General features: G+C 35.0%; 1 protein-coding gene across 1 annotated transcript in view; it reads left to right on the top strand.

Moving 5' to 3' along the window:
- The first annotated feature begins 2,490 nt into the window (after positions 1-2,490).
- Positions 2,491-15,584, top strand: part of LOC121407280 (hydrocephalus-inducing protein homolog) — a 90,358-nt gene continuing 77,264 nt past the window's right edge. Inside the window, 14 exon segments of the mRNA XM_041598259.1 lie at positions 2,491-2,655; positions 5,744-5,906; positions 6,705-6,830; positions 7,691-7,810; positions 8,367-8,501; positions 9,589-9,788; positions 10,356-10,480; positions 10,811-11,012; positions 11,255-11,381; positions 11,753-12,028; positions 12,867-13,158; positions 13,635-13,849; positions 14,347-14,447; positions 15,107-15,242. Of these exon segments, the coding sequence (XP_041454193.1) occupies positions 5,778-5,906; positions 6,705-6,830; positions 7,691-7,810; positions 8,367-8,501; positions 9,589-9,788; positions 10,356-10,480; positions 10,811-11,012; positions 11,255-11,381; positions 11,753-12,028; positions 12,867-13,158; positions 13,635-13,849; positions 14,347-14,447; positions 15,107-15,242 (2,184 nt within the window). The 5' untranslated portion in view covers positions 2,491-2,655; positions 5,744-5,777.

Raw genomic sequence — 15,584 nt, 5'->3', positions numbered from 1 at the left:
TATGACTTTGAGTCTTTGAAAATTCCGTAATAGACATATTTGAATTTGAGATTGAATTGATAATTTATCTATATTTTATTCATTTATGTACCACTCCTGTGATGGAACACCCTATCAGTAAATGCTGTTTTTCGTAGGAGTCCAAACACACGACATAAAGATACAATATATGCCTACAAAAGCAATCATAATAGATACAATACTTAAAAGCAAATATAAGGTAAAAATAAAAGTGCTATAAAAATCTGTAAAGGTTTGAAAAGGATCAGGAAATAAAGAAAGGAATTCTTGTCGAAATATTATGATAAATGAGAATGTTGCGTGAACGGATGGATGAGGATAGCCCCCCCCCCCCTCCCTGACACACATGGGCCCCGTCTTACAGTTGATCGGATCAATCACAACAAAGATGTCGAGCCCCTGGGCCCCGTCTACAAGAGATGCGATCAATCCGATCAATCACAACTATGGCAAGCCAGCAACGTCAAAATCTAAAATCCATGTTTATTCGAAACTTTTTCTAGATATGGTGTAAATTCATACATTCGTTGATTTCGAGAAAATTCAGCGTGCTTCGCTTTGCATACAAAGGACACTAAAATAATTTTTCGTTGAAAAAAATATATGACATCAATGAAATTCCATACAGTTGAGGTTGATCGGATCGATTGTAACTCTTTGTAAGACGGGGCCCTGTACTTATACTTTACGGGCTTAAGTGGGATGGCTTGTTATCATCCTTCACGTTTTTAAGAAACAGTAAAGAAATTGTGATTTTTTTTTGGTGAGAAGTTTGGATTTTCATTTGAATGGCGATAAATGTTTTAAAACTGACCGAAATTCTTATTCGAATAATTGTTTGGGACAATATTGCACCCTTTCACCCTCTTACTCGCTAACTAGCATGCGTGGAAATCCCAGGGGGGACAGGGGGACGCGTCCCCCCTACTCAAAATAGTGGGGGGGGGGACAATATCAAATGTCCCTCCTACTATTTTGGGTCTTTGGTGATGCTAAGAAATATATCACTCAAAACGGGAATAAAACGTGCGTTTTCGGACGAGATGACTTTTTTTTTTTTTGCTTGTCAAATATATTTTTATCGAAATTACCTTAAATTTTAGGTAATAGCCTTTTTTTTTGCTTGTCAAATTTTCCAGACCCTTGTTCCCCCTACCTTTTGGGAGAGATATTCGCCCCTGCTAACTAGCACGCAAATTGATGTTTTAATGTGCCATTAAACCAAACGTTAATTTTTTTTCGTTTGATAATTCACTATCACAATTAAAGATTAATTGAGAAGCAAAATTGGATGAACACATCCTGTTAAAAAAAATCATATAATAAAAAGAGGGGGGAATTTTTTTTACACATAGGATACCCCCTAGATAGCAAAAGAGTAGGCCTACTTGAATTGTTGTGTCCTAAGTTTTATTTCAATATTGGTATCATCCCCTCACTCGGTTCAGTACGCTATTTTAGAAATAGGGATATGGAAGAGAGGGAGAGAGAGAGGGGGGAGAAGGGGGGGGGGGGTGGTAAAGGAGGGAGGGTGGTAAAGGAGGGAAAGATCATAATCAAAATGGTATATAAGAGAGAGAGAGAGATGGAGAGAAAAGTGTTTATTCTTTATTTAGTCATAATGTTTAGTATTCATAAACTCATTTATTCATCAATTTCAATTTTATTACAATTTCTTTTATAAATCGTTTTGATTGGTTGATTAATTAAATCATCAATTTATTTGTATTTATTTATACTTATTTATTTATATATTATTTAATCTATCTATTTATTATCTATTTACAATAAAACACTTATGTTTGGATGTCCACTTACCTGATATTAATTTGTAGAGCTTTTAAGTTTCATATATGCAAGCACTAGTGTTAACAGCTATTCCAAACGTCATGTTATAGGCTATCAATCCCATTTAAAACACTGACTGAAAATATCTAAGCATTTACGTCTCTTAGTGCAGACTGCACAAGTAGTACAATAAAAATCATGTTGTGATAAAATGATATTTGATAGAATATACTCACCTGACATGATTGGGGGAACCACTTGCACGTGATGTCGCAAAATAACAACTTTACAAATTTGTGCCAAACCATCGCATCAACAGGTTCTAACTTCTATTATATTTTGGTTTTATAGTATTAAAAACACATTTCAGAAAATACTCGATCATTATTTTATGCACGACCAAGATATGTTGGTCTTGAGCAGGGGCCGCGGGATGGTTTTCAAAGGGGGGGGGGGTGACAATGCAAGAAATCACAATTATATGGTTATTTTTACTTTTTTGTACACGTTTTTTTTTTGGAGAAAAAAATGAGCCTGTTCGGGGCCTATTCAATTCTTTTATCTCTTTGGTATATGCATATTCATCATGAAAAGAGCTGTGTTTATTACAGAGGCGTTCATTCGCCCATTGACCTAATTTGCATAATTGATAAGCTTCGTACAGCCAATTAGAAAAGACGATAGTTGAACACTTGATGAATCCATGACAACCTTAAACAGCTTACGAGAAAATGGCGATAAAGATTTGTTTTGATGAGAAGTATTGCTACAAATTGTGAAATATGGATTGAAACGTAACTTATGATTTTAACAATTCGATATTTTTACAGCTAATTTTCCTGCATGGTATGTATGACGATTGAATAATTGTGAATGTTTGTTTTTAGAATTTGATGCGACTGTTCGGGACGAGAACAAAAATCTAAGTGTGGTCCCATTCGTGTTGTTTTGTGTAGGTAAACTACTGGAATGACAGTGTGTGGCACTGCCGCGCCATCACTGGGTTGATCGTGAAATGATCATGATGATTGTGGAGGCTAACGACGTTAGAATCGCTAAGATGACATGGTTGGATTTGACTGGAGCTAAACGAATGCTAACTTGGATTATTTTGGAGAATTTTGAGTGTAATTTATCCAGATCTAGTCTAGTTCTACTACTAGGCCTACTGTCTGACTGAAATTGGCCGTGATGACATTTAAATTAAATGAAATTGATAATGTTGATTTATGAATTTGTGAATGAGCAGCGTGTCAAGTAGACAGGAATAACTGTTGTTTCTTGGGATTTATTTAATAATGATTTCTGAAATTTTACTATCATCCCATTTCACCAATGGGAGCCTGTTAAACATATTTGTCTATTTTTAATTGCAAAGTTCATGATCAAATTCCATCTCAATAATTCATAAAATCTTGAAATGTATCGCAATTTTTCACTTCAAATTGCATGCCGTTTAATTTATTTTTTTATATGAAATTTTACAAGATATGATCCTAAATTTGTGAAAAGGTTATAGTATTCGGAACAGAGCCAGGGATTTCTACATTTTTGGCACATTTTGCTGCGACCTCGCTTCTTAAATCTGAGCTATTTTAAGCCGCTGAGTGCTCTGGGTATATGGCATTCAAGGGTTCATTACATGCTGTCGCGCACAAATCAAGCCATAGAAGTTGTGTGTTATGTACACCAGAAGTGGGATTGCAGCATGCGCGACCCACTAGTTAGAAATCCACTGCCAAATGCGGTTTATGGTGCCATTATACTAATACTGACCTCGCATTACTTGTGAGTGGGTAGCACATATTCCACATTTTTGAGGGAAAATTTTGACTTTTTAAAGGGGATTTTAAATTAAAATCAGGACTTTCTGGTGGTACATGTAATATGATATTGCCTATGTATATAAAAATGTGTTTGGTGTGTGTTTTGGTGTTTGACTATACTCAGTATACTGGCTTGTGAAATATTAAAGTTTGCCATGTAAAATCTCGGCACATGTCAAATTTAGATCTAGATCTAATGCACCCAGAATTCAACATGTGCCTCCATTTGACGTGGCAAACTTATTTCAGCACAGCCAGCACAGTCAATCACCACAACACACACCAAACACATATTCACAAGCACTATCACTCATGAATGTCCCAAATTCAACTCCAAAAAAATATTTCGCTATTGAAAATTCAGATTCTCTGCTATATTTCCAGAGCTCAGCACAATTTGGTGGCTCTCGCATGCACTGACTTGTGAATGTGCGATACCCTATGTCAAACAAAGGGCGGGGCTGTCCAATCGCAGCAGCAAAACTGGGCAATACATTTCTAGGTCTTATGAATTAAGGAGATGGAAATTTAAAAGAATAATTGCAATAAAAAATACACAAATAAATTTAACAAACATTACACAAATTTCATTTTGTGAAAAATTTTAGAATGAAAAATATTGCAGAAAAACTTAACAGATTTCTATACATATAAATAAAAAATTATTTCATTTAAATGCCATTGGAAATGATGTTTTCTTAAAACTGGTGTTTGCTGAGCTTTGAAAATATTTCAGTTGAAACAATAAGCATTCCAAAATCTTCATGGAGCCACAAGGTCATCATGCCCTCATCTAATTATCACAATTCAAATTTACTTGCAGACAATTTAATTAATCTTAGTGGTGAATTAAAAGTCAAACTTTCATATGTGAAGCTCCATTTTATTAGCTCATCCGGCCAGAAGGGCCAGATGAGCTTATGCTGTGGTGTCTGTCTTCTTTCGTCAATGGTCTGTCGTCCGTCCACAATTTAAAAATGCTTCTTCGTCATTTCAAGTCTGATTTCAATTCTGTTTGCTTTATATCATAGTACTATGTGGATGATTCAAAACTTCTACAACAGAATTTTGAAACTCATTGAATATGCTAATTTATGCACATGTTTCAAAATTCAGAAAATATGCTTCTTCATTTGTTGACCGATTTTGATTTTTTTTTTGCTTCCATCTGATAGAGCTTCACGAGGTTCACCAAAATTCTACACAGAAATTTTGAATTTATTAGAAAAATTTTTATGCTTATTTTATGCACAATTTTTCACAAATCACAGAAAATGCCCCTTTTTTATTTGCTGACCAAATTTGATATCGGTTGCTTTATATATTAGAACTCTTGATGGGAAAACAAAATGTCTAAACGGAATTTTGAAATTTTGACTAGAAAATTATTTGTGCTAATTTATGCAAAATTTATAATCACAAAAAATGATTCTTCTTTTTTATTTTTTGACCAGTTTTGATTTTTTTTTCATCCAACTGTCAGAGCTACATGAGTGTCAACAGACTTCCATACAGATTTTTGAAATTTTGACTAGAAAATTATTTATGCTAATTTATGCAAAATTTATTCATAAATAACAAAAATTGCTTTTTTCCTTCACATGTTGATCAATTTGAATTTTGTTTGCTTTATATGATAGCTCTAGGTGGTGATACAAAATTTCTACATAAAATTTTGAAACTCATTAAATATGCTTATTTATTTGTTGACTGATTTCGATTTGTTTTTGTTCCATCTGAGAGCTACATGAGATTCAACACAGAATTTAGAAATTTTGACTAGAAAATTATTTTTGCTAATTTATATGATTTTTTTTCATAAATCACAAAAACATGCTTCTTCTCTGTCATTTCTACATCAATTTCAATTCTGTTTCCTCAATTTAGGTCACCAATATAATTCACTACAGTGTCAACTGGGCTGAATTTGAAAATTGTGTTAAATTTCGTTGCAAGATAGCGGATGACCTCCACATCATTGATGTGCTAGTTTTTAAAATTCTTTGCTGAATGACTTCTTTAATTTTTAGGCTTGATACAGAGTAGGTCAGGTTCTCCGTTCTCATATGCCCAGTTTTTATTTGCCTACAACCTTATATCCTGTGCAGAATTCTTGAACATACATATACACACACCAGTAAGATGCCTACTGGATTTGAGAAGCAGACTGCCCAGAGGGCTACAGACTGTGGGGAAACGCCGCCCTACGACAGCAAAGTTACGGCCCCCAGGAATCCCAAGCTGATACGAGGTCCTAAAGAAGAAATTAAGGTATATTAAACATAAATTCCACTTCTGATAATGATCTCAAGATGAGTTTGAACAGAACTCAATAAATAGAAATGCGTAAATGTGTCTCGTAATTCTACAGTAGTAGGAAATGTGTCATTGCTGAGAAATGGGCAAAGTATTAAAGCATGGCGTTTTGGCTGGGCGATGGGTCTTTTCCAGGGATCTGTTGGCAATCGTCAGTGACCTTACATTTCAGCTGAGATTCATATTATTTACGATGAGGTTTATCTAAATTTACTAGATTTAGATCTAATTGTAACAATTGACATTCATTTTAAAATACTTGCTACTGAAAATATTGCCTGCTGCAATTACTTGAGTGGACATGTAGCATTAATGTACATGTAATTTGTTGAATGGAAAGCTGAAACATTCAGAAGAACTTCTTGCTATTGATTTGAATAATGTATTTTCTTTTATAACTTTTTGTGTTACTAAATTTTGATAATGTTATCTGTAATCATTTTTATAGTTTGCAACCTTGAAACATACATGTAATATGCTAATGCTTTCTGCTGGACCAACTTTAATTTTCAGAAAAGAAAAGAGCACTCTTCACTTTTTGAATAATACTTTTATATACATACATCTATTCCCAGTTGTATAAAAATATGAAATCATCGTTTTGTAGAAAAAAACCCAACTTTGTTGCTTTTTTCATGGCTTTTCAGTCATCTTGGTTGTCATGTTGATGATATTTGATGTTAATTCATATTGATCAGATATTGTTATTTTGCAATCTCAACTTGAGTTTATTACCTTTTTTGTTTGTTGCAGATGACCCCTTCTTCATTTATGAAAGAGATATCACAAACAACAGAAGAGAAGCTTGCAAACACACATTCAATGTACATTCCTAAGATAATTGAACTCATGGATATGGGTGATAACACTCACCAAAAGGTAGGTAAATTTATGCAGGCGTGGATCCAGAATCGCTCTTTTAACTGGGTAAGAATCTGTCTGAAAAATTGACGAGCAAAAAAAATATATAATTAGTCCAAAATTGATGGACATTTCCACAGTACCCCTTGTCTGTGCATATATGTATCAGCACGATTCTAATCAAAGCGGAATGTAACAACCTCAGCGTTTAAATTTCATCTGCAATACAGAGACAGATATTCATTAAACTCAGTCCAAGTGATTAAAACAGCTCAAATTGCAGCCTTTCTCACCAAAGTCCACATTATTGTGTGCAAATTGAATCAATGGGTTTGCTAATATAGGGTACTGCTGGTTTTTTTTAAATATAATATTGACAGCCTGTTTTTCATTGTAATAATTCCGTATTTTATTCGGAAGCGATTTTTTGCCATTTTACAAAATATAAGAAACAATATCAAATCAAACTTTTGTGGAATTTTAATTGAAGTCATGTTTAAATTAGAGTCTATTTAAGGTGCGCAAACATGGGACCATCTTTACATAAACTTACATTTTAAATCTAAAAACTCAAGTCTATGCCCATATACGTATGCTGAGCGTTTTTGAAAAAAAAATTATGTACTTTTTATTCAGATGTCGATGTTCTCTGTATTTCCATCTACAGAAGTTTGATAATTTTCTCTTTTTTTCCAGAATTATTTATTCACAATCGTGAAGAAATATTATGCACAGAAAATTACATTCATTTATCTATTTGCTTCCTATATATGATGTCTTTTAATAAGTTTTTGTTCCCAATAGATTTGTCATAGGCAGAGTAATCTAGACATGATGTGGTTTATGATTTATTATTGTTTGTCTTTTCCTCTCTTCAGTTCTCAATGGTTGATATAGATGAGCCATTGTTCCAGCCCTTCCCTTCAGAGATCACATTCCAACAATTTGAGCCTCACATCATTTATGAAGTCCCTCTTCTACTAAGAAATAATGACAAGGTAACAGGAAAAGATTTTTTTCTGAACCTATCCATTAATAATAGTACATGATTTTGTAATTCTTACATTTTGTGCGTACAGTGTGGAGGAGCTGTGGTGTAGTGGTTCTGACTCTCTCCTTGTAAACAGAGGTCGTGTTTTCAAATCCCAGCGCCGTCTGGTGTCCTTTGGCAAGGCGTTAATCCACACTTTGCCACTCTTGACCCGGTGCTAAATGGGTACCTGGTAGGATGTGAAAGTCATTGTAGCTTGTCCAGTACTGTGTGCACCTCACCTGTGACTGACTGGAATACCCCACAAGGAGTAGAGGATGTGCACACATTGTATGCGGGAATGACTGATTGAATCTGATGTCCAGGGTAATAATATACCTGTAAAGCGCTTAGACACGTCTTTCCGATGTGTTAAGTGCTATTTATAAAAGCGGATTGTTATTATTAGCTCATCCAAACTGAGTATCTATCCGTTAAGTTTATTGCAGTATAACTTTGAAAATATTCCTCCCTTTATCGTACCCTACTTAAAATTTCTGACTATCATTTGATAAATTTCATAGGTTTCGCGCCTAGTCAAAGTGTACCAAGCGGACTCGCCCTACTTCAAGATCATCAGTCCCCCGGATGTAACGACCAAGGTTGCTCCTGGAATGGCAACAATCTTCAGAATACAGTTCACTCCGTCAGAGAAAAGGGTGAGCAGATTAACAATTTATTGTTCCTTTATATCAAAATTGATTTATTCGTAATAGGAATCTTTTTACAAATCTGTTTCCAAAATCAAAATAAATATTTAACATCAAGTATGTATTATACAAGGCAAATATGTAAAGATAAACAACTAATGTAAATAAACTGATGTAAATTTGGATTAATCTAGGAAGATGGTCAATTTATTATGAAAGAAAAAAAGTTTTCTCATCAAGACTTATAATTCAGCAGAGGACATAACATGAGCTCATCTGAGTTGGCCGTGGGACAACCAAATCACACAAGGAGAAGTACCTACATGTAGGGTCAGACTTGAAATTTACTCTCTACCGAATAATAACTCCAGATGAAATGATTTAGACAGTCGGTTATATTGGACTAAGAATATGTGGTCTTTGAAGGTCTGTTAACCTTTGACTAGAGGTGGATAATTTAGCAGTCATTAGGATGAAAACCTGGAAGAAACAAAGCAGCAGTTCAAACTGACAATGATTATTAGAATTCCAGCTTCTTATTAAATGTGCACCGTCTCAACGCAGTGGGGACAGTGATCTCATTTGTGCCATTTGCATAATTAAAGGACAGATATTAATTATGTCTCTTTGGTAATCCTCACCATTCCTATCTGCTCATTGTGGAGAGTGGCAAAATACAGATAAGTGCCTTGACACTATTTCTACAGTGGATTTTGATTCTTTAAGCTAATAGTAGACCGTTCTAAATTCCAAGACTTATTAGATTTGAATATCAACAACGCAATGTTTCACCTCAAATAATCATCCATTAATCCATTGGAGGCTTATTCCGCATAGATAGATATACATTACCATGTATGGAAAATGCATCAGATGGTGTAATCATCCAGTCCAAAGTGAATAAGATAGTTTGAATTTACTTATAACACAAAAAAAATACAGAGAAAGTGATAGACATTAGGGATGGATAGAGAATACATGTTCTATATTTCTTGTTACTCTTTGTATGGCCGTTGGTTTGGTAAAACCATGTCTATCTTGTAAAAGATATCATATTCATGCAAGTAACTGTATGGTTTTTGTGACCTATCAACAGGATTATATCCATGAACTGATCTGCATGACAGAGAGGGAGAAGTTTGTAGTCCCAGTGAAGGCCATTGGTGCCAGGGCCATGCTGGATTTCCCTGATGAGGTCAACTTCTCTATGTGTCCTGTCAAGTACCCTAGCACAAAGACATTACTGGTCAGGAACATAGGCAACAAGGATGCCCACTTTGCACTCTATGCCTCAGGGTTAGTCATCGTAAAATCATAGGCCCATATTCTGAAGTCGGGTTTAACTTAAACTCTGGTATAAAGTTGTGGTTTAAGTATGGACAGCCAGTTGTTACATAGATCACTAACAGTACAGATATCATATTTCAGCTCATTCGGCTCTCAAATCATTCATTATTGTCTAGGAAGTATAAATAGATGATTGTCTTCACCATCGTTGAATCTGGAAAGAGCACAGTAAACATAAGAAACATACAACTTAATCAAAAAATTCGCAATTTTGGCTTCCCATAATTTAAGAACAGAGTTAGACCTGACTTCCGAATACGGGCCATAGTGAACTGAATAGATACTAATATATCCATATAAATTTATGCTATATTATCTGTGTACATAGGAATGATTATAGAGATTACTGTATTCTGTAACTGTTGTAGTTCTCAATTAGTACAATTTATCAATTTACGTGAATTTTTACTACTTGATTGTGAGATGCAAGCAATCTTATTGAGTGCCATATTTTATTTGTTTGCAAATGTTGGAACACTGCTTGTAAATATTTCTCTTTCATGTTTCTCACTGTAGACCATTCTCGGTCTCGCCAGAAAATGGGATTTTGGCAGTCAACGACAGTCTTCAAGTAGAATTGACCTTTCAACCTTTGACCGTTGGAGATCACAACGATGACCTTGTCATTAACTTTGACTCAGGTATATAAAGATGTTGCCATTTATCTGTGCATTGAATTTGTATTTTTCAACAAAAGAAAATGTTAACTTTGATTCTTATGTTCCTTTTTTCATCATAAACATATCTTACTTTGATTAAAAAAATAATAGAAATATGCAACTTTCTGATAGCACATAAAACAAATATTTCTGAGCGAATCGCTGTTACTTGTTATTGATATTGACAGGATCGAGACAACGTTTGACATTAAACAAAACAAATATATTTTTCTTTAGAAATGCAGTTCTCAAAGAAACAAAAAACCTGTGACTTGATCAATAATTTGCATATCTACACTTGTATCATAACAGGTGAAGACATCTGTGTGAATCTCTATGGTGGCGCCTACGATGCCAATGTGCGACTTGATAAGAATTCTTTGCGTATTGAGAACACCTACATCTCTATGGCCAATCAAAGGACAGTTACCATCTCAAATCGCAGTGATGTCATCGTGCACTACAAGTGGAAGCAGTGTGCGACGGCAGAGGAGGAGCAGCAGCAGAAACAAGGGTCAGTGTTCAAAGATATTTTGAGTACTATTTTGTTCATTATCATCATCGTCATCATTGTCAGTTATATTTTCCTGGCTAGTCTTTAGTTGGAAGCTGTTGCTGGGTTTTGTCATGAAAGAGGATGTATAGTCTGTGAATGTAGGGGCTTTAGTTTCTTCTAAAACTGATTTGATGTAAAAAATATTCTGACACTGTTGTAATGCATGTTTTTTTTTTACATTTTATTTTTGTACTGCACAGGTTTTTTGGTCACATTGAATCCGAGCAGCAAATGGAGCATGATGCGTTCCTCCAAGAATGTATAATGGATCCAACACTGAGGGATCGTATGGCTATCCTTACACGAACATTCCAGAACAGACGCACGGTAAGAAAATAGGGTAACTTGCAGATGGTCAGCTAACACCCGCTTTGGCTACCTTCCATTTGTTCTAATCATAGTTTGTCAACAACCAGTCGTCTTCTACACATTTTGGTCCTCGCCCAATCATAGTTAGGCTGTACCAATTTTGTCCAATATTCACTTGTTATAACACAGTTTAGTCTAATTGTTTAAATGAATTGTTCATGAGTTGAACTAGTTGTGGGTTGAATTATTTGCATTTCATCTCAAATTTAACATGTTTTTGACAGTAAAGAAAGTTTTCTCTTGAATAATTTTGAGATGATAAGACTGTTTTAAGAACTAATAGAGAAGAGCTTCTGATAGAAATGACTTGTTTTCCCATTTCTTTGTAGCTTGTTCAAGGGGATGAATTGCTGTTCTCGGATGATGCTTTCACTATCATGCCAGAAGAGGGTGACATTTGGCCAAATTCCACCTGTGAGATCAGTGTAGTTTTCAAACCTTCTGTCGCCAAGGCCTATAATCAGATTGCCTACTGTGACATTGTCGGTCGGGAAACCCGACTTCCACTGAGATTGAAAGGAGATGGAATTGGACCCCAAGTATTCTTCTCCTATGATACCATGAACATGGGCCACATCTTCATCAACTCCAAGCATTCATATGAGGTGAGTGATGTGGCGGATGTTCCTGGGGTCAGCTTCACAGGAATGTTCATGATGTTATGCATGATCTTATGAGCATCTGAAATATAGCAAGCAGTATGTGTGTATCCATGGCATTAGTTGCACCTGAATCGTTCATATTTGAAAAAAAAAGATATTTTAAAAATTTTCTCTAAATTCTACTAGCAATGATCAATAAAGTGATGATGATCACTGTTAAACATTTTCTTTTTACGGGTCAATTTTTTTTGCCTTGACAAAGAATTGATTAAAATAATACACTTATAGTTTGTGGAATAGTTTGGAACTTTTGAACTATCATTTTGGCTTTTCGTTCTCCAGTTGTGTATGAAGTCATGTGAACTTTATGAAAAGCTGTCTGAAACACCCCTTGGTATTACATACTCAAGTTCAGTTTGATCTGCATCTGATCATGCAACAAACATGTTGGCATCATACTGTTGAGTTGTAATACACTTTTTTATTTTATGAAATAAAATGACCTATTATCATAAATTTTAATATACCCTTGGAACTTTAGAAGCAATATTAAATAGAATGAATGAAATGGTAAATCTTTCACTTTTTTCTGAAAAATTCAAAATTCCCCTCTAATCTGTGTTACTGATAAACGATTTTGAACTAGTTATGAAATATCTGCCATACCACTTTTCATTTAGATAACCTTGTTTTGACAGTGCAATATTCAGCTTTATGGTATTCTTCAAATGTCTTTTTTTTATATGGCTGATGACCAGTGGTCAAAAATGCATTTGGCTTGCGGTACAATACATACATAAAGATTTAGTATATTCACACTGAGTTTTGTTTGCTGTTGTAGGTGGTTCTTGGAAATCGTGGAGATATAGATGCTGCTTTCCGGCTAGTCCCCTCCGACTCCACTTTCGGGCCTTACTTCAACTTCTCTCCCAGCTCAGGAGTGCTTGAACCTGGAGCCTTCCAGGCCATCGATGTGACCTTCTCCTCCCCTCACCTGGGGGACTTTAGCGAGGACTTCTACTGGGAGGTGCAAGGGTTACCCTACCAGCACAAGCTCAACTTCAGGGGCTGCGTCATAGGACCTACCTTCCATTTCGATGTCCCACGTCTTAAGTTTGGTACCATTTCATATGGTAAGTGTCATATGAATTATTTAGTCTATATTTTGTACTTGGATTTAACATATATAATGTGAATTATGTAGATAGCAAAGGAAAAGGCAAAACATTTTTATGCTGTTCCTTGTGTTTATCTGACTAATGATATTGAAGTTCAATTATTTACTCAACAATGATTTTACAAAAGAAAGGCAAAATAAATTCATTATACATACTTTGGACACCTTTCTATAAGTCAGTCTTTGCTACAAGTATCTCAAAAGCATCTTTGTGTCACTAATGCTCCAATTTCATCATAGACAAGACAAAGGGAAATGCAAAATAACAGGTGTGAAAATTGCTTAGTATCTTTGTAGCAGGATAATTGATAAAAGACTTCTGATTATATGCTTCAATGGTCATAGTTTGTACCTTAAATTGCAATTCTATTTTCATTTTTGAAATGCCAATCAATAACATTGATAATTGAAAATAACTTTTTGTTTCTGGAGGTTTCAAGAGCACGGAGGTAGCCACATTGGTGAATACAGCCCTGGTGCCCATGAGTTTCAGCCTGAGAGTCCCTGGGGATGGTGAGGGTGATGTGGTGTCTGCTACCAGTGGTGAGGTAACCCTAGGAAGATCCAACTTCAGTACTCCTGCAAAGGAATTCCAGATCATCCCATCCTCTGGCATGGTTGAACCTCAGAGTGAGGTAAAGATTGAGGTCAGTACACTCATCTTGAATGAGTATTGATTTCTTGTTTGTTTGATTTTACTTTACTTTTTGATTTAATAGGTATGTGAATCTTGATCAATTGCTAAATTGTTGTTGCAAGAAACTTCAATTCCAAAGGGTAAATATTTTTTTTTAATAGCGTAATGGGGCATTGCTAGAGAGTTGAGCTGCAAACTGAATGCAAGTCAGCTACAAATTTGTGTTTATTGAAAGGACTTATGCTTGACTTTTTGGACGAACCTTTGATTAGGAAATGAACATAGGTTTCTCACGATGCCCTTCAAAGTCCTCAAGCACATAGGAAACCGGAGATGGATGACATGTATCAATAGAGTTTTACTTAGTTCTTCCCTAGTTTAGATAATTGGTATATCTATTAGTAGTTAAATGCGACATGATTCTCTGTTTCTAAAGGTTGATAGGGTTGAGTTGAGATCATGTGATGTATAATTAATATCAATTCCATAAACATTTATTTTCACCAGGTTGAGCTGACTTCCAATTCTCTCAAGAAGTATGACCTTGCCCTTGTTGTTGATGTAGATGGAGTAGGACAGGAGTTGTTGTCTCTTCCTATATCAGCTAAGTAAGTATCAAATTTTTTTTCCAAACTTTTTCTTTGTTGCCTACTTGCTTCCCACTTCAGTTTGAGATATTATCACCACTTGTGTTGTATAAAGTGCTATTAACCCTTTGCACATGATTGTTGCGAAATTGCACAATCTTAAAATTGAATCCCACATTTATACTAATTATTGAATTCACATGTTATCACTTGTGATGGATGGCAACAGGCTTTTAGTAGTGTCCCTTTCACATATTATCCCTATTTACAATAGATTGCAATAGACGATCTGTAATTTGTTGTTCAGACGTTATTACCACTTGCAATGGATGGCAAAAGGTGATCAGTAATGTGTCATTCAGATGTTCTGATAGGTAAAAACACATCAAACGCCATTCATCAGCAGCATTGTTACATATGATTCACCGCAATGCATAATATGATGTATAATATGTTATGATGTTAATTATAGTGAAAGCATTAAGTTTTATGCTTGATCTAAACTCCACTGAGACCAACCAATAGTGGTCAGTCACTAAAATGTAGTTAATTTTGTATTTATTTTTAGATAAGGAGTGCAGCCATTCTGTGAGGAATATTCAAATTAGCAATTAGTCAAACTGTTCATTCATATCAGGGGTTAGTCAGTTTGAGAACAAGTTTCTGTTTTTTTTCTGCAGATGTGTTGTGCCTTCCATATCGGTGGTGACTCCTATCCTAGACTACACCCGCTGCTTCTTGAACCACCCATATGAACTCAGCGCTCGGCTCTGCAACGATACAGACCTTCCAGCAAAATATGACCTCATTCCTCAAGTAAGTTTAAATGTTGTTTGAATGAATTATTGCTTAATTTCAGAATTCCATATATTGTTTTAAAGAATGTGTTTTTTCAAAAAGATAGGCTTTTAAAAATGATTATGTCTTTTGTGTAAAAGCCATACTTCGTGAAACCGCTGACGATATAATGAATATATAATGAACAATATATTCATCTTGGATACATGACTTAGATTTTGAACCCTCCCCCCTTCTTCTCTGTTGTAGCCATGCACCTGGGTAGTGGCTCATATCCTCTATGTTTACTTGCTCAAAATATAATGAAACATGTCACTGATAGTAGTAGGTGGCCAGGTAAACTAAAATTTGATTTGACCC

The sequence above is a fragment of the Lytechinus variegatus genome, chromosome 2, assembly GCF_018143015.1.
Source record: "Lytechinus variegatus isolate NC3 chromosome 2, Lvar_3.0, whole genome shotgun sequence".
Lineage (NCBI taxonomy): Eukaryota > Metazoa > Echinodermata > Echinoidea > Temnopleuroida > Toxopneustidae > Lytechinus > Lytechinus variegatus.
The sequence above is the reverse complement of the archived record's forward strand: the minus strand, read 5'-3'. Positions and strand labels throughout refer to the sequence as shown.